At 44.6% G+C, this 23,605-nt stretch overlaps 1 protein-coding gene across 2 annotated transcripts; it reads right to left on the bottom strand.

The window, feature by feature from the left end:
* Nucleotides 1–1,845: 1,845 nt before the first annotated feature.
* Nucleotides 1,846–23,502, bottom strand: LOC109898212 (lysophospholipase D GDPD3). 2 transcript variants are annotated; one of them, XM_020493090.2, is made up of 11 exons: nt 23,393–23,502; nt 21,683–21,915; nt 21,324–21,366; nt 8,359–8,494; nt 8,074–8,119; nt 6,739–6,857; nt 5,822–5,911; nt 5,508–5,641; nt 5,186–5,245; nt 5,019–5,070; nt 1,846–2,575 (listed from the first exon to the last, which is right to left on the bottom strand). In XM_020493090.2, exons 2-11 carry the CDS (start codon nt 21,819–21,821, stop codon nt 2,447–2,449), a joined length of 948 nt encoding a protein of 315 aa, XP_020348679.1. In that variant the 5' UTR covers nt 21,822–21,915; nt 23,393–23,502; the 3' UTR covers nt 1,846–2,446. The 2 variants fall into 2 exon arrangements, with proteins under 2 accessions (XP_020348679.1, XP_020348678.1); XM_020493089.2 differs by lacking the exon at nt 23,393–23,502 and adding an exon at nt 22,416–22,618.
* Between the last annotated feature and the right edge of the window lie 103 nt (nt 23,503–23,605).

Raw genomic sequence — 23,605 nt, 5'->3', positions numbered from 1 at the left:
TGGTATTTGTTTAGTTAGTCCGCCAGATGAGGCAATAGGGATGACCAGGGATGTTCTGTTGATATGAGTGCAAATGGGACCATCTTCTGTCCTAAGAAAGTACTTGTGTCACGGAAAATGTATCGAGTAAAAAGTACAGAATTTTATTTAGGAATGTAGTTAAGTAAAAGTTGTCAAAAATAGAAATAGCAAAGTACATATACCACAAAAAATTACTTGGGTACTATTCACCACTGCACAATACACAGCCCTTATTTTAAGTATTTCTAAAATCGCTTATGGGAAAAATGATTGGAACCGTTTCACTGCAAGGTTTTATGGATATTATGACTCATACGGTGGTACTGTTCATATGCTAAACGGAACTAGGAAACAGACATTTCCGACTTGCTGAACGTGGTATATAACTACAACCAGTTAGCAAGTTGGAAATGTCCGAGTTTCTTAGGTCCGACATGCACATGAATGTGGCGTCATACCCTGACTTTTAGAAGGGATTGCTTGATGATTAGTTTAGCAACTGCATGACGCAGAATGACAACGTGCACACGATTGGTCAAAAGTCTGTTAGTGGGGCCACTGAGATTCCTATCTCCTACTTTCTAAGTATCTCTGCTGAGTCTCCAACGACCAGATGTTCCGGTTTTCAGGGGAAATGGAAAGAGAGCCTGTGACTCAACTTCCTCTTTTGGACGTTAACAAGGCTACTCCACTGAGGTAGGGTGACTCCTTTCTATGGCGACACGCCATCTGTTCTCCTCCACATTTACTGGATTGGTTGAACAGTGCAGAAGAGAACCTGAACTAGTTTCATAGGTTAAGCTATGTAGAAGTCATCTGAATCCTGTCCATGTTGTCCTTGGTCACGCATGAGAAAAATCATAGAGATTCTATGGATATGATACTGTAGCTCAAGACCGTATACTAGCTACAGTTTACTTGCTACATAACACAATAACTGTAGGCCTAATAAAGCCACTGGATTAACTAGGTCAAGAGCGCTGCACTGAAAATTGGTTACATGTCCTCGCTGTCAAAATGTAAAAAAAATAGGTGATTATTAGTGAGCTGAGCCGCAGGGGTGGACTGGGACAAGAATTCGACCCTGGCATTTTATCCATACCAGCCCACACCACTGCTCGTGCCGCCAACTCACCCCCACCACGGGGGGAATGGTGCCCAGACCTACATCCACACCAGGCTTGAGTCTTCTGACATTCGCATCCACTCTAAATTAAACTTAGACACAGGCAGTAGTACTGACACATAACATTGGCAGTAGGCCTACTAATATAGCCACTGTTAGATGGCATACCACCAAAGCCACAAACAAAAATGAAAATAATGGGGCAAATTATTGTTCTAAAAACAGAATTAAATCATTATACATGAACATGATAAGAAATTTACATTAGCTAAAGATCTGACTTGTGCTCAACTCTCAAGTCTGAAATTCTTATCTAGATTTAGATGAACCAGTCCAGTGCCGTGTTTTCAGCTCTTATTCATTGTGGCTGCTGTGTGTGTCACAGAAGGCTTATTTCTCCGAATTCTAAAGGACAAGGTCTTAATCTCTTAATATGTCTCTAAAGAGTTGTTTGAATTTATCTACTTATTATTTTAACCTATTTGCTATACTGCATCCAATGCACAGAGAACCAGGAAGTGCAGCCTTTGTTTCCCACTGGGAAACTGCTGGCTGGTAGATTATTGTTAAGAACTGAACAGACTTTGACCATGGCCTGGGCTGAGAGAATGAGGAAGTGAAGCAAGTAAACACATAAATACTGTGTGTGTTGGAAGCCGTTATTTTCCAGTGGTATAAACAAATGGAAGTTGGCCTTGAATGCTTAACTATACAAGTATTTATTTAAATCATCTTTGCATTGATAAACATACAATTTGTATAGCATGTCATAAATACCCCAAAAGTCAGTTCCATTATGTAAATGTCATAATACCATGAGAGAACATCAAGGATATATACTTAAAGAAATCACTTCTCCTCCCAACAACATCCAGACATTCACTGATAGATCCATTAGGGTTTGGGAAGGTTGCAGAGAGAGGTGAACAGTGTCTCAATATATGGCCACAATCCATTAACCAAAAGACAGTAAGTGTAAGTGACATACTTTTGTGTAGATGGAATGAAGTTGCCTAAAGACATTGATCAGAGATTGGTTATGTGTTTTTCCCTCTATTGGTTAAGGTTGGGATTTCGGAAAGTTATGCTGGTCTTGTATCTGTGCTTTTTAGGGCAACTTCCTCACAGAGCTGTCCTTCTGCTCATTGGTGGAGACCGGAGTTGTGAAGGAAAATTGCGATTTCAGTGTGGTTCTTTCGGTGATACACAATGTACGAGTGGAGGTCTCTTGATAGGTAGCTCGAGCTGTCAGTTAAGAACCTGTTTGTGAATTAGTAGTTTGATTGGAGGTTTGGGCTGTCAGTCTTGACTCCTGTGTCTGTGTAGGTAGTCAGTCAGGAGGGTGGGGTAGTCTGTCATGACGCCTGTGGCTCCTGCTTCGAACGCCGCCTCGATGTCAGGATCCTCGTTGCAGACGAACAGGTGCACCTGAGGATAGAGAGGGCCAGACATCAGTTATCCCACATGAGAAAAATACTACAGTACGTGCTAAAGAATTCTATAGTAAACTTTTGTATACTCTACTACACACTGTAATATCCCTTGATCATGTGTTGTACTTGTACTTTAGAATGTTGTAGAATACTACAGTATTATCTGCAAAAATAAGCAGAGTAGTAAATATTACAGTAATGTCTGCAAAAACACTACACTTATTTAACAATAGTAAATACCATTTTTTTAATTTAACCATTATTTTGACAAGGAGTCAATGCTGAGACCAAGGTCACTTTTCCAGATGAGCCCTGTATTAAGCACCAAAATACACATCTAAACACATTCATATACACAATACACAAAAAGAAAAACAGAAAAGACAATCTTCAGTAAAAAGGTCCCCTCACAACCATCTGAAATACCATAGAGGCACAAATTCCACCAATTATAAAGTGTATTGTAGATCATGCCACAAGTAAGGTGCAAGGAAATTAAAGGCAGATTTTCCTAACTCTCTGGATACCATCTATGTGACTTCAAAGAGGTGATGAGGAACTATAGTAATTTTGTGCCACCAGAAAGTATTCCATTCACTTTTGTTTTTTTGCTCTGACATGCACTATCAACTGTGGGACCTTATATAGACAGGTGTATGTATGTATGTATGCCTTTCCAGATTATGTCCAATCAATTGAATTTACCACAGGTGGACTCCAATCAAGTTGTAGAAACATCAAGGATTATCAATGGAAACAGGATCGCCTGAGCTCAATGTCGAGTCTCATAGCAAAGGGTCTGAATACTTTTGTAAATGTGATAGTTCAGTTTCTAAAAACCTGTTTTTGCTTTATCGTCATGGCGTATTGTGTGTAAATTGATGGGGGGGAAAAAACAATTTTGATCAATTTTAGAATAAGGCTGTAACATAACAGAATGTGGAAAAAGTGAAGGGGTCTGAATAATTTCTGAATGCACTGTAAGTGAGACATCTACATGCTAAGTATGGACCATATATCGTGATCCCTACAGGTTATAGAAAAGAGCAGAAGCTCTGAACTATTCGTTCTGACTCCAGTCCTACCTACCTACAGGTTATGTAAAATTTGCTCTTTTAGTATTTCTCCAGTAGGAGAAAGCCTCCATTTCTATGTCAAAGATAATAAAACAAAAACACTATAGTAAATCCTACAGTAATGCCTGCAAAAGCACTACTGTAAATACTACAGTATTTTACATTATGCAAAAACTCTACAGTTAACACTACAGTATATTCAAATCCGCAAAAACACTACAATAACTACTATAGTATTTTCCATGTTGGCGGATATGAGTGAGAGGGCTGGGTTGTGTTTATTAGGTACAAAACAAAGTGAAACAGGGAGCTGCTATCTGAACATTGAATGTGAAATGCTGATTTACATTTTGTTGCGCAACATTTTGCTATGGTGTTCTTGAATGAACATGACCCTGGTTCCATTTCAGTCACCTGTCCCTTCACCAGGAGTGTCAAACTAATTTTGACCCGGGTGTGCATTCGGTCTTCAACAAGGTCAAGAGCACTGCACTAAAAATTGTCAAAATATAGGTGATTATTAGTGAGCTGGGCCGCAGGGGTGGACTGGGAGCCCACACCACTACTCGTGCCGCCAACTCACAAATAGTTGTGATTGAGCTAAATATTGAGAGTTGGGAAATAAATAAGTATACCTACAGAAAGCTGAGACCCTCCTCTCTTCGACAGGGACAAGGGGATGAAGCTTGTTGTACGCTAGAAAGCATTTTTCTCTCGAGCGCATGGGGGGAGAGGAGAGTGGCTCGCTCATTGCATCAGCAGGCCCCAGTGAGGACACAGGCACATTTGGAGGGCAGCCGCTTTCATTACAGGAATCATTAGGATAATGCACTTTACTGTTTGACCAAATCATAGTTTTAGCCACCCCAAAAATAGGATGTTTTGAGTGAGGTGACAATGTAGAATGTGTTCTTTCTAAGTTTATAGGCACCCTTTCTGTTTTTTTACCACCCATGATCTTGGCTGACTAACTGATGACGGAGTTGGAGCAGGTCTCTTTGCTGATGCCGCGTTTGACTTAGACTGAGGTCATGCAAACTCACATTCAATCAGAACTGGGCCGGCCCATCTTGGTGGGGTAGGCCAGCCATTGCCCACTCATCATCCAAAAGCCCATTATAGATGGAACAGAGGAATTCCACTAAAATCGAGCTGGATTGGAACTCCCATGTTTGCTCCTTGCCCTAGACACTCAGTGTCTATAGTTCGTAAAGGGCTGGATAAGGGAAAGAGGGATGTAACAGGAGCTCTGCTGACCCTACTGATGGGCCATGACATACTGAAGCGGTTAGCAGAAGGGGCTAGGAAGTGATGGCAGTAACAATTATGATGATAATAGTAATGATGGTGGTTGCTCTGTACCTGAATTCCTCTGTTGGCCAGATGTTTGAATAGACTCTTCCTCATCGTTAATCTGGAAAAACATTAACGTTTTGCAGGTGGTTTAATCTTTTATCAAAGCTTGTACATGGTCTGTTGGTTTTAGTAGGGAAAGGGAACTGCTTTGTTACTGTAGTAAATGTACCCACTTTTCTATCAGATAGATGACCATTCTGTTCTTCAGAAGACGCTCCTCAGGAATATATGTTCTGCATAAATAGAATGAGATTATATGATAGTTACAATTTACGACATACACACACAGGGTTGCCAGAGAAAGAACAATAGAAAGCTCTCTGTCACCACACATCCGTCTGCACCTATACTCAAAGATAAACATGTGACCACACACATCCATGCACAGACATAACAGATGATGGTGAAGTCAGATGGGTACTGTATCAGCACATGAACTTTGGCACCCATACGCAAAAAAACATACATGACACACACGCACACACACGCACACACCTGTTAATGATGCGGGGCAGGTAGAACTGCAGGAAGCTCTCTCCCAGCGGAACAAAGGGCAGCAGGCCGCTGTAGTAAAGGAGGAGCAGCTGCAGCCCTCGTCTCATACTGAAACTATAGGGCATGGTGGAGTTCTATAAGGAGAGAGGGAGAGCAGAGAGAGAGAGGGAGAGATGGAGGAATGGGATAGAAGAGAGCAGGAGGGACAGGGAAGAGAGAGGCTGGGTTGAGAGAGTGCAAGAAAATATCTCGCCCTAGGACAGGAGTTGGACCCCTGGTTCAGTTTATTGTATCTTCCCCTAGTTGACACTTACAGATCTGCGGCACTTTTTCATAATGGTACAGTCTACAGTCGCCCACACTGTGAGGTCCTCTCTATCATACTGTTTCACCATGTTGGACACCTGAGAGAGAGCGAGAGATAGACCAGGGCAGAAAGGGAGAGGGGAGTTATTCGTTGTCTGTGACTAAAACATTTAGTGAAGCTGTGAAACCTATTATCGTTAGATTCTTTTTTTTCCCTGACATAGTCAAATAACTCAAGCATAGATTGTTAACTTTTTTCCAAATTTGGCACACAAAGACCATGAGTAAAATGTGTCAAAAAGAATGGTACCGATTGGCCTATAGGTGGCAATGTTATAAGCGGTCTCACTTTAAACCCTCATATCCACCGCCCCGTTTGACGTAGGTGTGTAACCTGCACGTTAGCATATGCTAAAAACACAAATCTTCTCACGAACCATAAATCATATTGACGTCATATTTGGTATAGACTCAATGAATTAGCCTGTAATGAATTGGAGAAGGATTAGTTGCTGCATTCAAAGTCGGCCACGTCACACAACTAGATGGCACCATATAACACCAGGGCTATAAGAACTGAACCGATAGACATGGGGCCATGAAATTTGGTATGTAAACCAATGTATATGTCCTTAGAAGCTGTGTGATAAAGTCACTGCAACCTTAGATGGCTGCACTGGACCAGTTGGTGGCACTATAGATGTCGTCATCCTTGTGGTATTGAGAGAGAACCATGGTAATGCTTTCACTGATTGCACATAAAGGAAGATAGTTCCTACATGATATAGTGCTTGCTTTGCTATTCAACTATCTTGTGTCCTTTCTGTCTTCCTGTGAACCCTGTTCATTGCTGCTCACTGCTATATTTATAAAGTATATTCTGTAAATAAAGTTGAATTTGATTGGATTTAGCTTAGTCCTGTACTTTTTCCATCAGCAAGCTGTTGTCTTCTTTGATTTCGATGTTGACTGGCATCTTAGGGAACTTCCTGAACACTTCCTCCAACAGGGTGAACTTCCTGTCTGTACCGGTGCTGTAGTGGCCTGGTGTTGGAAAGGAAGGAAGAAAGGGATGGGAGGGAGGGAGAAGGGTGAGGTAGTGAATGTCATGATAATACACACACACACGCACGCATATACACACACACATTGGTGCAAAACCTCAAAGAGCATTTGTCTATGCCATTGACCCACTTCTGTCAGAGAAGTATGGTGGATGAGTGTGTGTGTCTCTGTGTGTGTGCCTTAATTAGGCTGACAGCGTCGTATTTTGGTACACCAGAAGTACACGAATTTCCAATGAAAAGCTGCATTTGCCTTGCAGCATTGAGTTGCAGAGGTAGTTGCATAGTGCAAACTGTAAAGTTTGGTGGAGGAGGAATAATGCCCTGGGGCTGTTTTTCATGGTTCGGGCTAGGCCCCTTAGTTCCAGTGAAGGGAAATCTTAATGCTACCGCATACAATGACATTCTCTAGGCGATTCTGTGCTTGCTCCTTTCCAACTTTGTGGCAACAGTTTGGGGAAGGCCCTCATGTTTCAGCATAACAATGCCCCCGTGCGGACCTCCCGATTGGCACAGTGGTCTAGGGCACTGCATCGCAGTGCTAGCTGTGCCACTAGAGATTCGGGGTTCGAGTCCAGGCTCTGTCGCAGCCGGCGGCAACTGAGAGACCCATGGCGTGGCACACAATTGGTCCAGTGTCGTCCGGGTTAGGGAAGGGTTTGCCCTGCAGGGATATCCTTGTCCCATCGTGCACTAGCGACTCCTGTGGCGGGCTGGGTGCAGTGCACGCTGACACAGTCAGGGTGTTTCCTCCGCCACATTGGTGCGGCTGTCTTCCGGGTTAAGTGGGCATTGTGTCAAGAAGCTTGGTTGGGTTGTTTCGGAGGACGCACGGCTCTCAACCTTCACCTCTCCCGAGTCCGTATGGGAGTTGCAGCGATGAGACAAGACTAACTACGATTTTTTTTTTTTTTTTTAACTAATCACTTTAAAAAAATTTTAGTTTAAAATGAAAAACAATGCCCCCGTGCACAAAGCGAGGCCCAACCTCACTAATGCTCTTGTGGCTGATTGGAAGCAAGTCACTGCAGCAATGTTCCAACATCTAGTGGAAAGCCTTCCCAGAAAAGTGGAGACTGTTATAGCAGCTATGGGGGATCAACTCTATATTAATGCCATTGATTTTGGAATTAAATGTTTGCCGACCAGGTGTCCACATAATTTTGGCCATGTAGTGTATGTGTTACAGTGGATACCTGCATTAAATGTGACCTCCAGTCTGTCCTTATACAAGGGTAAGTCCTGAAAAGAAAACACAATTCATATTTTATACTACAAAATGAATGAACTGTCTCATTACTGTATGGGACAGTTTATAAAAGCTAAAACAGTTTATGGAACAGATTATAAAAGGGGCCTACATGTATACACATTATAATACATACACATTAAGGTCAGAATAGCTATGGTAACAAAGAGTTCAAGCAACAATCAAGGGGAGTTTTATATTCTATGGTTTTAATATACATTTGACCTCTAACCTCTAGGTTTAGGGAGGAGATGGTGACATCATGGCCAGTCTGCCTCAGGAGGTTTTCGTCATGTGACACAACCACATGACCATCCCTGGTCAGGTGACAGTCCAGCTCCAGCATTCCTGTACCCTGCTCCACCGCACTGAGGGAGGGGGGGTAGATTAAGTGCCGACACCCGCATAACTGTTGTTTTGAACGTGTCGTAGGTGGAACTGCATTAGAGCTGTCAATCCACAAGTGGCTCCCGGCATCATACTTATTGCAGACATTGGCACATTAGTAGTAATCCCATGTAGCCATGTTTACAAGTTCCAACACTGGAATGTGTGATACAATCTACACATCGATTAGGCTGAAATATTTAGTTTATGATTTTTAACTTGAGTTTCATTATTTCTATATAGCCTACATTTTCTAGTTCTGAACTTCTAACGTGAGTGGGATGGGTGTGGCTTTGTGACAATGACCACACAAGCAGCTGCTCACCGATTTGAAACATCAACTATGCAGGTGTCGGTTAGCGCATGTTAATGCTTGATCTGATTGAATCTAGCTCAGAGGTGTCAAACATACGGTCCGGGTCTGGCCTGTGAGGGGGTCCAATCCAGTTTAAGGGTGGTTTGAGAAAAAATACAAAACTCAAATAAAACATACTTTAAAATGACTAAAACCAAATCGAAAGTATGTCAAAATTACAATGGACCCATAGTGCCTTCAGAAAGTATTCATACCCATTGACTTATTGCACATTTTGTTGTGTTACAGCCTGAATTCAAAATGGATTAAATCTATTTTTGTCACCCATCTACACATAATAACCAAGTTAAAAGATGTTTTCATTTTTTTTTTTTTTTTTACATAAGTACTGTATTCACACCCCTGATTCAATTAAGTGATAATGCCCGAGAAGCCTGTGTTTGGAGGATATATTGGCACGGGTGTTCGTCGAGGGCCGGCAAACTGTGCCAATACCCTTCAAACACCGGCTTCGAGGGTTACCTACATATTCAAATAATGATTGACATATTTTTATTAAACTTTATTTTGATGAATTTATTAAAACAATTTCATCCTTCCATAAGATATAGTCCCGACACAAATCTAAGGCTGCACCCCAAGCCAGTTCGTTTGCCAGAGACTCGACCCAGTTGTTCAGTCTTTTTGTTCTAAATTGTTCTAGTCATTCGTTCTAAATGTTCCATACCCATAATGGCTGGCAACATTTTTATCCCTTGAATTCTAGCAAGCCAACTACAGCGAACTTAGTCACGTCAAACAGTGCAGCCAAAATAACAGCAAAGTAGCTTAATTTGCATCTGTTTAAGTTGCTTTCTAGTGTAATCTATTTGGATTTCTCCTGGCATAGAAAATGTGCTCTCTCATCAGGACACTGTTGTTCAGAGGAGCTAGCCAAAAACACAGCTAACACAAACACTTCAAACTGAAGCTGGATAGACTTTAAACTAGCCGGACTTCATTTCATTTGATCTTTTTTCAATTGATATTTCTTTGTATATATCCATGAAAATGATGCCAGCTGATTCATGATTTTGACTGGCTGAGAAATGCTGCCTGCCTGCCTGTCTGTCTCATCCTGACTCCCGACACTTTCATAACTATGGGACAGCTTGAGATTGAGTTTGAATATTGAAACAATGTTGAAATGTTGAAGGTAATATGGTAATATGTAATATGGTAATAGGTAATATGTGCATGTAGGTAGGGGTAAAGTGACTATGCATAGATAATAAACAGCAAGTAGCATCAGTGTAAAAGCAAAGGGGGGGGGGGGGTTCAATGTAAATATCCTGGTGGCCATTTGATTAATTGTTCATCAGTCTAATGGCTTGGGGGTAGAAGCTGTTAAGGAGCCTTTTGGACCTAGACTTGGTGCTCTGGTACCGCTTGCCGTGCGTTAGCAGTGAGAACCGTCTAAGACTTGGGTGACTGGAGTCTTTGACCATTTTTTGGGCCTTCCTCTGACACTACCTAGTGTATAGGTCCTGAATGGCAGGAAGTTTGGCCCCAGTGATGTACTGGGCCGTATGCACTACTCTCTGTGGCACCTTACGGTCAGATGACAAGGAGTTGCCATATCAGGTGTGATGCTACCGGTCAGGATGCTCTCGATGGTGCAGCTGTATTACTTTTTGAGGATCTGGAGACCCATGCCAAATCCTCAGTCTCCTGAGGGGGAAAAGGTGTCGTGCCCTCTTCACGACTGTCTTGGTGTGTTTGGACCATGATAGTTTGTGGTGATGAGGACACCAAGGAACTTGAAACTCTCGACCCGCTCCACTACAGCCCCATTGATGTTCGTGGGTGAAGAGGGAGTACGGGAGGGGACTAAGTACACACCCCTGAGGGGCCCCAGTGTTGAGGATCAGTGTGGCAGACGTGTTGTTGCTACCCTTACCACCTGGGGACGGCCTGTCAGGAAGTTCAGGATCCAGTTGCAGAGGTAGGTGTTTAGTCCCAGGATCCTTAACTTAGGGATGAGCTTTGTAGGCACTATGGTGTTGAACGATGAGCTGTAGTTAATGAACAGCATTCTCACATAGGTGTTCCTTTTGTCCAGGTGGGAATGGGCAGTGTGGAGTGCGATTGAAATTGCGTCATTTATGGATCTGTTGAGGCGGTATGTGAATTGCAGTGGGACTAGGGTTTCCGGGATGATGGTGTTGATGTGAGTCATGACCAGTCTTTCAAAGCACTGAATGGCTACCGACATGAGTGCTACGGTGCGGTAGTAATTTAGGCAGGTTACCTTCGCGGGCACAGGGACTATGGTGGTCTGCTTGAAACACATAAGTATTACAGACTCGGTCAGGGAGATGTTGAAAATGTTAGTGAAGACACTTGCCAGTTGTTCCGCACATGCTTTGAGTACACGTCCAGGTAATCCGTCTGGCCCCGTGGCTTTGTGAATGTGGACCTGTTTAAAGGTCTTGCTTTACATCAGCTACGGCGAGTGTGATCACACAGACATCCGAAAAAGCTGGCATTCTCATGCATGCTTCAGGGTTGCTTGCCTCAAAGCGAGCATAGAAGGCATTTAGCTCATCTGGCAGGCTCGCCTCACTGGGCAGCTTGCGGCCGGGGTGCCCTTTGTAGTTTGTAATAGTTTGCAAGCCCTGCCACATCCAACAAGCGTCAGAGCCGGTGTAGTAGGATTCAATCTTAGTCCTGTATTGATGCTTTGCCTGTTTGATGGTTTGTCTGAGGGCATAGCAGGATTTCTTATAAGCGTCCGGATTACAGTCCTGCTCCTTGAAAGTGGCAGCTGTAGCCTTTAGCTCGGTGCAGATGTTGCCTGTAATCCATGATGTGTCTGTGTGTATATGTATCCTGTGTTGTTTTCTCTCCTTCTCCCCTCACAGGTGAAAATCATCACTCACCAATCAGTCACCAATCCAATCATCAATCAGAAGACACACCTCCTCCTGTTTCCTACCCTAACACAGTTCCTTTCCCTTGGTTTAAAAACTCCATCAGTTGTTTGCTCTGGAGCTCAATCTCTCTGTAAATGCCATGTCTGTAGGTCTCTGTGTTTCACTCTCTCGTTGTGTATTAACCTCTCTTTTGTTTGAGCACCTCCATAGCACTTTTTCATCACCTGTGAGTATTGTTTTGGTTATGGTGTTTGTTTGTTTGCTGGTGGGAAAAAGGGAAACCAAGACAAGTCGCCCATGGGCATACACTACCCGTAGGTAGACTTTGTTAAATACACTAGTTAGAACTGGGTGGACCACCCACTGTATTTTTGGTTAGTTAGTTAGCTATTGTTAAAGTAGGCTAGTCTAGCTTAGGGGTGTTTTTGAATACTTATTGTTTCTTTCCTTGGGTCCAGCTCAGCCCCTTTTTCCTGCCCCCCCCCCCCCCATTACCGTGTGTTTTCAAATAAACCTTGAGTTTGATGGTAGATTTCAGTTGTCGTGGTTATTTCGTTCTCACTTTTACTTTGTCACAATTATAATTTGCATGAGTTATGTTACGGGTCTCATTACCACCCCCCCCCCCTAGACTGTCGGGCCAAAAGGGATTCGTAACAGTGTCTAACTATTTCTAAACCATGTGAAGGGATGGCGTGATTAAAGGGGAACCAGTTAGTTGGCTCCACAATTTCTGTGTGCCAGTCACTCCTCTCCGTGATCTTGTCCAGGAGGGATTGTATTTGAGATGGGAGTGTCTAGAATTGATACAGTGGGGAGAACAAGGATTTGATACACTGCTGATTTTGCAAGTTTTCCTACTTACAAAGCATGTAGAGGTCAAATTTTTTATCATAGGTACACTTCAACTGTGAGACGGAATCTAAAACAAAAATCCAGAAAATCACATTGTATGATTTTTAAGTAATTAATTAGCATTTTATTGCATGACATAAGTATTTGATCACCTACCAACCAGTAAGAATTCCGGCTCTCACAGACCTGTTAGTTTTTCTTTAAGAAGCCCTCCTGTTCTCCGCTCATTACCTGTATTAACTGCACCTGTTTGAACTCGTTGCCTGTATAAAAGACACCTGTCCACACACTCAATCAAACAGACTCCAACCTCTCCACAATGGCCAAGACCAGAGAGCTGTGTAAGAACATCAGGGATAAAATTGTAGACCCGCACAAGACTGGGATGGGCTATAGGACAATAGGCAAGCAGCTTGGTGAGAAGGCAACAACTGTTGGTGCAGTTATTAGAAAATGGAAGAACAAGATGACGGTCAATCACCCTTGGTCTGGGGCTCCATGCAAGATCTCACCTCGTGGGGCATCAATGATTATGAGGAAAGTGAGGGATCAGCCCAGAACTACACGGCAGGACCTGGTCAATGACCTGAAGAGAGCTGGGACCACAGTCTCAAAGAAAACCATTAGTAACACACTACGACGTCATGGATTAAAATCCTGCAGCGCACGCAAGTTCCCCCTGCTCAAGCCAGCGCATGTCCAGGCCCATCTGAAGTTTGCCAATGACCATCTGGATGATCCAGTGGTGGAATGGGAGAAGGTAATGTGGTGTGATGAGACAAAATAGAGCTTTTTGGTCTAAACTCCACTCGCCGTGTTTGGAGGAAGGATGAGTACAACCCCAAGAACACCATCTCAACTGTGAAGCATGGAGGTGGAAACATCATTCTTTGGGGATGCTTTTCTGCATAGGGGACAGGACGACTGCACCGTATTGAGGGGAGGGTGGATGGGGCCATGTATCACGAGATCTTGGCCAACAACCTCCTTCCCTCAGTAAGAGCATTGAAGATGGGTCGTGGCTGGGTCTTCCAGCATGACAATGACCCAAAACACACAGCCAGGGCAACTAAGGAGTGGCTCCGTAAGAAGCATCTCAAGGTCCTGGAGTGGCCTAGCCAGTCTCCAGACCTGAACCCAATAGAAAATCTTTGGAGGGAGCCGGGTCCGCTCAATGTATGTGCGTAAAGCTTATACTGGACACAGGGCATGTAACCTCTATTGCTCATCAGAAGAAAAAATAGATCAAAAGCTAATGACCTGTAGGACATATTCATGACTTTCTGGGCAAAGGCCGCATTTACCTTAGTCTCCAGGGGCGAACTGTGTACAGGAAGATTGTATAGATAACGCATGGAGATCCCCAACGCATTTAGCCGAGGTCAAAGCCACGAGCAAGGAGGTCTTGTAGGAGAGGATCTTCAGATCCAAAGACTCCAGTGGTTTTAAAGAGGGCCTTGCACAGAGCATCCAAAACCAAAGCTAAATCCCAACTGGATGCAATAGGTTTAGAAAACGGTCTCAGGTGGTGCACACCTTTTAGGAACCCCACCACCAATCCCTGGAGTGGCATCACCAATTCCCACATGACATGCTGAAATAGCGGCCATGTACACTTTCAAAGTGGTGAATAGGCGACCCTGATCAAAACATTCCTGTGGGAACATTAAAATGTCCCTCAGAGAACTCTGAAAAGGAACAATTCCTTTATTTTGGCACCAAAGCTCAAATGCCTGCCACACTCTTGGGAGGGAGCCTTTGTGGACTGAATAGTAGCAATCAAGTTCGGAGGTAAACCTCTAACAGTCAGATTGGACCTCTCAGGGGCCAAGCCCACCGATCCCAAATCTCAGGCCGGGGGGGGCCAAACCCGCCCGGGCGCCTGGGACAACAGATCCCTGCGCAGCGGGGGTTGCCACAGGACCCCGCTCAACAGGCGAATGATCCCCAGCTCCACTGGTGGAAATGTGTAAAGGAGGGTACAAAGCCACTGATGCACAAGTGTGTCCAATACCAACGGCGAGCTCGGGTCCCTCATTGAGGAAAAACAGATGACAACGCACATTTTCTCGAGATGCATAAAGATCTACGTCGGCCCTGCCAAACATTTCCCATATCTGGGAGACCACCCAGGTGTGTAGACTCCACTCCTGAGAGAGAGAGGGTCTCACCTGGATAAAAGATATGCACTGTATTGAGAGCATGTGTGCATTGCTTCCCAGCATTAGGGAGCGAGCCAAGGTTAGGAGGGAGAGAGACAGGGTCTCTCCCCGTCTGTTGATGCATGTCACCACTGACATATTGTCGGTTCTGACCAGCACAAGCCAGCCCGATAAAAGCAGGGGGAAGCACCTGAGCGCCAGATACACCGTTAGGAGCTCCAGGTAAATTATATGCAGTGCGCTCCGACCAACTCTCCATACCCCTCGAATTGAGTTGCCTTCGAATAGCGCACCCCACCCTTGGGGGGATGAGTCTGTCGTGATCACCTTGCGGGATACAACTCAGCCCATGGGAGCCCCCTGACAATAGCAGAGGGTCACACCACCGGGCCAGGACCCATTGGCCTGACAGGGACACCTGAAGCAACCAGCTTAGGCTGCGAGATGCATCGAGGTGAGTGGCTAACACTCGGCACCGGAAGGGCCACGTCAACAATAGCCCAAGGGGAACGACTTCCATTACAGAAGCCAAAATTTGCCTAAGCAGAGACGGAATCCAGACACCCTCCGTGGGGATAGAAAAGTGTGATAGGGGAGTGAGTCTAGCTCGAGACCCAGAAACGGAATGCACTGAGATGGAGTCAGACGGCTCTTTTCTGGTTTATTATGAAGCCTAGAGACTGAATATGGGACTAGCATGGATGTGTGTAATACCAATCGTCTTGTGAACATTCAGAATATGTAGACTCTGAGGTGCTAGCTGAGGGCACGTAGGTCTCGAATGGGACGTACAATCCGGTCCCTTTTTGGAACCAGGAAATACCGTCCGTACCAGCAGTCCTGGATCTTCAACATTGGAACCACTCGGATTACCTGCTTCTGGAGACAGGAGGATACTTCCTCCCTCAAAATGGGCGCTGAGGACTCGGGACAGTCGAAGTGATGATGCTGCAGAAGTGTGGGGAACGCACAACAAATTGTAGCCTGTACCCCAACATTACTTTTGGTATGATCCAGGGTGACACTGCGTATGTGCGCCATTGGTCGGTGCAGACAGTGAGACTCCTGTGAAATGCCATCTGAAGGGCCGGGAAACCACCATGGGGACCGGGAGAGATTACTTATTTTTCCACCACTTTTGACAACCAAAGAGACTTTGTGGGATAATAGCATGGTCCTCTCCAACCCTGCTAATTCCCTCAACTCTGCTACCAACAACCACTTAAGGGGCACAGGGGGCTCTGGCAAGGGCTAACGTAGTACCTCGTTTGGACAGTAACCAAACGTGGGGGCACTGTCAAAGTAATGTTTTTGTGGAGGATTGTACTGGTCGCTCACACCTGTACCAAGGACCCTCGTTCTGGGGTTTACCCGAGTCAAGTGCTCAGGGGCTGCTTTCTCATCAGAAGGTGCTTGGAGAAAGCTACTAAGTTTCACTTGGCAGAAGTTATGCATCCTAGCCGACGTTAGGCAGGAAGCTTTTTAGTCTAAGCTAGCTTGCCTCTTTGACCACAGCATGGTCCGTTTAGAATAGCCAAGTGACTTAACTCTACATAATCTAAACAAGAGAGCTACCCAAGCAACTCCACCATGGGAAGGTAGGAATAACTAGTAAAAGCTAGCTTGCCTAGGTGTGTTTGCCAACATTTTAGCTAGCCTGGGCTCGAAAGTCTATGTAGGAATGGATCACCGCGGTGGGACCGGGACCCTTCATCAAAAAATATTCTGGGAAGAGAGGCAAGCGGTGCATGACCAAGGCAGACACAGGCGGCGGGGGGTACCCACCTAACCTGGCCGCCCTCTCTCTTCAAGTAGCCTCCAGTAACCAACACCAGGAGCCGGGTTAGGTGCAGGCAGCTACTGCATACACCACGCCCAGGCAGACGAGACATTTGCTCCAACCATAAAACAAATCCGCGTCCCGCAACTCAGACGAGGTACAGGCAACTAGGAGAGGAAGTCACTATCGGAAACACCAAGGCCCCTCAAGAATGAGACACGATTGTCAAGAGAACCTGCGCCTTGGACTAGCAGAACATTGCCAGCCGTGGGCAAGCCACGGTTAGTGAAACCGTCCCCTAGGCCCACACACAAACTGATTCGAGCGAGGGAAGCCAGAGAATGCACCGAGCTGGCTGAGACATACAAGACAACAAACGTGAATATATTTTGATTCATTTGGGCATGGTCCCGACCCAGCTTGTTAGCCTTCATCGTTTCGGTCGTATTAGCCATCTTACTCATTGCTACAGCCAGGCCAAGCAATCCATAGAATAACTAATTGGTTTGCACACAACGGGTGAGCACCCACTACCACAAAGGGATAGTTTAGTTGGAGTCAGTCTCATGTTCCAAAGATATTTGTTTTTGGCATGAATCGTTCCTGCTGAAATCGAGGTGAAGAGCAGAATAATTTAAGGGTTTCAGAAAGGCGTTTATTTCATTGGCCTTGTCAGGCGTGATTTTAGTTCTTCAATTGAAATCGTGAGAGTGTAACTCACACACAGTTGTGTTGTACCGAGAGGAAACCTGGTTCAGTCTGCTTTTCACCAAACACAAGTTCACCTTTCAGCAGGACAATAACCTAGAAGACAGTGAATCGCAGTGGAGGCTGCTGCTGATGGCGCCGGAAGAAATGGCATCCGTTTTACGGGCGCCTAACCAATTGTGCTATTATTTGTTGTTTTTTTGCAACTTATTTGTAACCATAATATCTTATGGCAAAAAAAGAGCTCCTGGATAAAAGGACAGCGATCACTCAACTCGGATTAGACTAAGATTTTTTCTTCGACAAGGCCAAAATCCCCTTAATTGGCAAGAGAAAGAGACGCAGGTAGAGGACACAGGGCGGGGTGCCCCGTAAGAATCCACCAACAGCGAGTGGGAAATCTGCCCTGACCATCAATATTACTTGCCAACATACAATCATTGGACAATAAATTAGATGAGGTACGATCACGAATATCGTATCAACGGGACATCAAAAACTGTAATATCTTATGTTCCACCAAATCATGGCTGAATGACGACATAGAAAATATTCAGCTAGCAGGATATACGCTGCACCAGATAGAACAGAACACTCCAGTAAGATGAGGGGGGGGGGGGGCGGTCTGTGTATATTTGTAAACAACAGCTGGTGAACGAAATTTAAGGAAGTCTCTAGATTTTGCTCGCCTGAAGTAGAGAATCTCATGATAAGCTGTAGACCACACTATTTGCCAAGAGAGTTAATCCATTTTTTTTTGTGGCTGTTAATTTACCACCACAGACGGACACAGAGTCAGCTGCATAAAGAAAATAAGCAAACAGGAAACCGCTCACCGTTAGGCGGCGCTCCTAGTGGCCGGGGACTTTAATGCAGGGAAACTTAAATCAGTTTTACCTCATTTCTATCAGCATGTTAAATGCGCAACCAGAGAGAGAAAAACTCTAGATCACCTTTACTCCACACACACAGACGCATACAAAGCTCTCCCTCGCCCTCCATTTGGCAAATCTGACCATAATTCTATCCTCCTGATTCCTGCTTACAAGCAAAAATTAAAGCAGGAAGCACCGATGACTCAAAAGTGGTCAGAAGAAGCAGATGCTATACTACGGACTGTTTTGCTAGCACAGACTGGAATATGTTCCGGGATTCTGCCGAAGGCATTGAGGAGTACATTACATCGGTCAATGGCATTATCAATAAGTGCATCGAATGTACATACCCCAACCAGAAGCCATGGATTACAGGCAACATTCACACTGAGCTAAAGGGTACAGCTGGCGCTTTCCAGGTGCGGGATTCTAACCATGAAGCTTATAAGAAATCCTTGCTATGTCCTCCGACGAACCATCGAACAAGAAAAGCGGCAATACAAGACTAAGATTGAATCGTACTACACCGGCTCCGACACCCATCGGATGTGGCAGGACCTGCAAACTATTACAGACTACAAAAGGGAAGCACAGCCACAAGCTGCCCAGTGACACGAGCCTACCAGACAAGCTAAATCACTTTTATGCTCGCATCGAGGCAAGCAACACTGAGGCATGCATTAGAGAACCAGCTGTTCCGGACAACTGTGTGATCACGCTCTCCATTGCCGATGTAAGACCTTTAAACAGGTCAACATTCACAAGGCCGCTGGGCCAGACGGATTACCAGGACGTGTACTCCGGGCATGTGCTGACAAACTGGCAAGTGTCTTCACTGACATTTTCAACACATCCCTGACTGAGTCTGTAATACCAACATGCTTCAAGCAGACCCCCATAGTCCCTGTGCCCAAGGTAACCTGCCACTAAGGTAACCTACCTAAATGACCACAGACCCGTAGCACTCACGTCCATAGCCATGAAGTGCTTTGAAAGGCTGGTCATGGCTCACATTATCATTATCATCCCAGAAACTCTAGACCCACTCCAATTTGCATACCGCTCAAACAGATCCACAAATGATGCAATCTCTATTGCACTCCACACTGCCCTTTTCCACCAAGACAAAAGGAACACCTACGTGAGAATGCTATTCATTGACTACAGCTCAGCGTTCAACACCATAGTGCCCACAAAGCTCATCACTAAGCTAAGGATCCTGGGACTAAACACCTCCCTCTGCAACTGGATCCTGGACTTCCTGACGGGTCGCCCCGGGTGATGAGGGTAGGTAGCAACACATCTGCCATGCTGATCCTTAACACAGGAGCCCCTCAGGGGTGTGTATTCAGTCCCCTCCTGTACTCCTTGTTCACCCACGACTGCATGGCCAGGCACGACTCCAACAGCATCATTAAGTTTGCAGACGACAAGTGGTAGGCCTGATCACCGACAAGACAACCTATAGGGAGGAGGTCAGAGACCTGGCGGGGTGGTGCCAGTGTAACGGATGTGAAACGGCTAGCTTAGTTAGCGGTGGTGCACGCTAAATAGCGTTTCAATCGGTGACGTCACTTGCTCTGAGACCTTGAAGTAGTGGTTCCCCTTGCTCTGCAAGGGCCGTGGCTTTTGTGGAGCAATGGGTAATGATGCTTCATGGGTGACTGTTGTTGATGTGTGCAGAGGGTTCCTGGTTCGCGGTCTAAAGGACGGTCTAAAGGGACGGTCTAAAGTTATACTGTTACACCAGAAAAACAACCTATCCCTCAACGTAATCAAGACAAAGGACTACAGGAAAAGGAGGACCGAGCACACCCCATTCTCATTGATGGGGCTGTGGTGTGGCAGGATTAGAGCTTCAAGTTCTTTGGTATCCACATCACCAACAAACTAGAATGGTCCAAACACGCAAAAACTGTCATGAAGAGGGCACAACAAAACCTATTCCCCTCAGGAGACCGAAAAGATTTGGCTTTGGTCCTCAGATCCTCAAAATGTTCTACAGCTGCAACATCGAGAGCATCACCGCCTGGTACGGCAACTGCTCGGCCTCCGACGTCAAAGTACCACAGACGGTAGTGCGCACGGCCCAGTACATCACTGGGGCTAAGCTGCCTGCCATCCAGGACCTCTACACCAGGCGGTGTCAGATGAAGGCCCTAAAAATTGTCAAAGACCCCAGCCACCACAGTCAGACTGTTCTCTCTGCTACCACATTGCAAGCGGTAGGTACCGGATCGCAAAGTCTACAACAAAGGCTTCTCAACAGCTTTTACACCCAAGCCATAAGACTCATGAACAGGTAATCAAATGGCTACCCGGACTATTTGCATTGTGTCCTGCCATTCAAGACCCCCCCCCCCCTCTTATGCTCTGCTGCTACTCTCTGTTTATCATCTATGTATAGTCACTTTAACAATACCCACATGTAGATATTACCTCATTTAGCCCGACTCACCGGTGCCCCCGCACATTGACTCTGTACCGGTACCACCTGTATATAGCCTCGCTACTGTTATTTTCACTGTCATTTTACTGTTTTATATTTCTTTACTTAATACCTTTTTTTAAAAATTAAATTGCACTGTTGGTTAGGGCTTGTAAGTAAGCATTTCACATGACAAATAAAGTTTGATGGGAGGATGGCTAATAATAATGTCTGGAATGGAGTAAATGGAATGGTATCAAACACATTAAAGATGTGGTTACCACTCCATTGACTCCATTCCAGACATTATTATGAGCCGTCCTCCCCTCAGCAGCCTCCAATGAGTGAATGTTCTTGAGTGGCCTACTTACAGTTTTGACTTAAATCTGCTTGAAAATCTATGGCGAGACTTGAAAATCGCCGTCTGTGTCTAGCAATGATCGAACAACCAAATTGACAGAGCATGAACTATTTTTTAAAGAATAATGGCCAAATATTTCACAATCCAGGTGTGCAAAGCTCTTAGCGACTTACCCAAAAAAGAATCACATCTGTAATTGCTGCCAAAGGTGTTTCTATGTATTGACTCGTTTATAAAAATGGAGAAAAAAAAAAGGATTTTAGGTAGATTGTTGAACAAAAATACAATTAAATCCATTTTAATACCACTTTGTAACACAATAAAATGTGAAGAAATCGAATGGGGGTGTATACTTATGATACGCACTGTAACTGATCTGAAGACAGGTTTGGTTAGGGTTGGTCACTTACTGTGTGAAGGCCTCCATGGTGCTCTCTATCCTCTCGCCGCTTCCTGCCAAGACAGATCAGAAAAAAAAGCAGAGAACATCACTGTCATATCCAGCTCCAAGACTCTCGCTCTCTAGCCTGCTTTTCCTTGATCCCCACTGACTTGAAATAACAGGATAGTTCAAATCAGAGCCAAATATTTATCCAGATATAGTGTGACTCTGGGTCAAATCAATAGACACTCAGCATTCCTGCATGCAGCTACACCACAGGTTCCAAACATCCCACTTTCACTTGTCCAGTCCATTCACATCAATGATTACAGATGAAAAGTGAAACAGCAAGGTAACTACCACATCCCTCCACCGTTCCTTCCTTACCTCCTCTGTGTGAGATGTGGGTGCAGTGGAAGGCAGCCCGTTTCTTCTTGTGGAGGATCTGAGGGTTCTTCAACAGGTAGAGCGACGTCAGGGTGTAGCCCCCTAGGGCCGGAAGGATAAAGTACAGGAAACTGGCCATAATCAATTCTCCTCAGCAAACGGTCCTCAAAAGTGTCCGAAGGCAATTAGGCGCAGTATCAAAAGGCAGAGGTCCTTGGATCCTCCTAGATACTCTAACAATAAATGAATAGAACACCTACAAGTGTCAGTGGCTGTGTACTGATGGAAAATAACCTGCCAGATATGAGTCCCTTGTTCTGCAAGTTGTAATAAAATATTTTCAGCTATATCGCCCACCGTGCTGCTTCATAACATAGGTAACTAACAGCCAATGTAGAAACCACTCCAAGTGCATCTAAAGACACTCAATTGATCTGGTTATATTATAAACTTCACTTGACTCTTTTTCACACAATTATCTTCTCTCTTTCTATCCTCCACTTTTACTACTCCTTCTCTTATTCTGATCACTCTGTTTCTCTCTCCGTCAGTTCATTGGTCACCTCTCAGCCTAGAGCAATGTTGTAACAACTTTCATACAGTTAAAAAAAATAAAAAAACAGGACTTGAAAAACTGGTACAACCTAAGGAGGCATCCGAAGGAAGTGCCACAAGGTTCTACTCCCATAACATACACTCGAATGCTTAGCGAAACTCTTACTCATAACCTCACCTAACGCTACTCTTTCCCTCCATGGGTTCTGTTTGTAGTCAACCCTATCTCCTTCGCACTCTCCCTTTTTACCGTTCTCCCACACTGAGTAACTGGGACCCACACGACGTCGTAAAATCAGTTAATTAAATACTAGTCGGTCAGTAGGAGCTGGCCTCCCACACCTCTCTTTCCCCTCTTTTTCCCCTTCCCTGTGACATATATTGTTCTTCTCTCAGGCGTTACTACCTTTTGTGACACAAACTCACGCTCTCTTTCACTGTGTGTGTGATAAGGTAATCATGTAAATGGAACTATCCTACACGAAGTGCGGCTATAAAATACATTAAAAGCAAACCTCAAATAACATGCATTTATGGGTGGGAATATGAATTTTAAAGATAACATTATGGGTGCTACCTCTAGCAACAGATATGAGAGAGAGCTAACACTATAGGCTGTTAAAGAGCGTGTCAGCAAGCGTTGATACATGGCAGGTTTCGATGCCGTCAGGAACCTTTGTTAAAAGGATGGGTATGTAAACTCATTTTTAATCACACACGGGCGCAAACACACACACACACACACACACACACACACAGACATAGTGTACTTAAGAATAGATGTAAATGCACTTTCACAAGCAGGAATGCAACTTCAGCAGAATACTGTATAGCACAGCATTGTTTACACCAATACAAATGCTGAAAAGGTAGCAAACGAGAAACTAGATATTCGGAGAGAAGCAAAAGCATAGCATGTATGCCAGAGGGAAAAGTAATTGTTCACTCCCCAGTATAGCATTCCTTCCTCAACTGACAAGGCCACACACACACACACACACACACACTCCAAGGTCCAGTTTAAGCAGGTACTGGAAATTGTAAGACGTTCTAGTGCCCTTTGCCTTCTGTAACCAACCAGTATAGCAAATGCAGTCTGTCACCCAAACCTGCATTAGCTATTAAACTAAAGTCGTGCTTTACGTATTCCCAAACCTTGATGAAGTAAACAGAGGTTGAGCCCTGTGGGAGAATACCGAACTCATGCAGAGACATGTCGAGGAGGAAAAGGAGAAAGAGTTGTCTAAAAGGACAGACAACTTGGCTTGGAACAGGAGGGAGGAGATTACTATTTTTTTAGCCGGTTGTGACACGTTAACGAATATTACTGGTAAATTCACTGTTACCCTAAGATATTTCTATAACGCT

The sequence above is a fragment of the Oncorhynchus kisutch genome, linkage group LG10 (genome assembly GCF_002021735.2).
Source record: "Oncorhynchus kisutch isolate 150728-3 linkage group LG10, Okis_V2, whole genome shotgun sequence".
In the NCBI taxonomy this organism is placed as follows: Eukaryota; Metazoa; Chordata; class Actinopteri; order Salmoniformes; family Salmonidae; genus Oncorhynchus; species Oncorhynchus kisutch.
The sequence above is the reverse complement of the archived record's forward strand: the minus strand, read 5'-3'. Positions and strand labels throughout refer to the sequence as shown.

Coding starts and splice junctions, on each gene's coding strand:
- LOC109898212 (XM_020493090.2), bottom strand. CDS start 21,821: ATGGCCAGTTTCCTGTACTTTATCCTTCCGGCCCTAGGGGGCTACACC. Junction 8,495..21,323: donor ACCATGGAGGCCTTCACACA/GTAAGTGACCAA, acceptor CCCCTCCCTCAG/TGCGGTGGAGCAGGGTACAG. Junction 5,071..5,185: donor GTCATCTATCTGATAGAAAA/GTGGGTACATTT, acceptor ATGTTTTTCCAG/ATTAACGATGAGGAAGAGTC.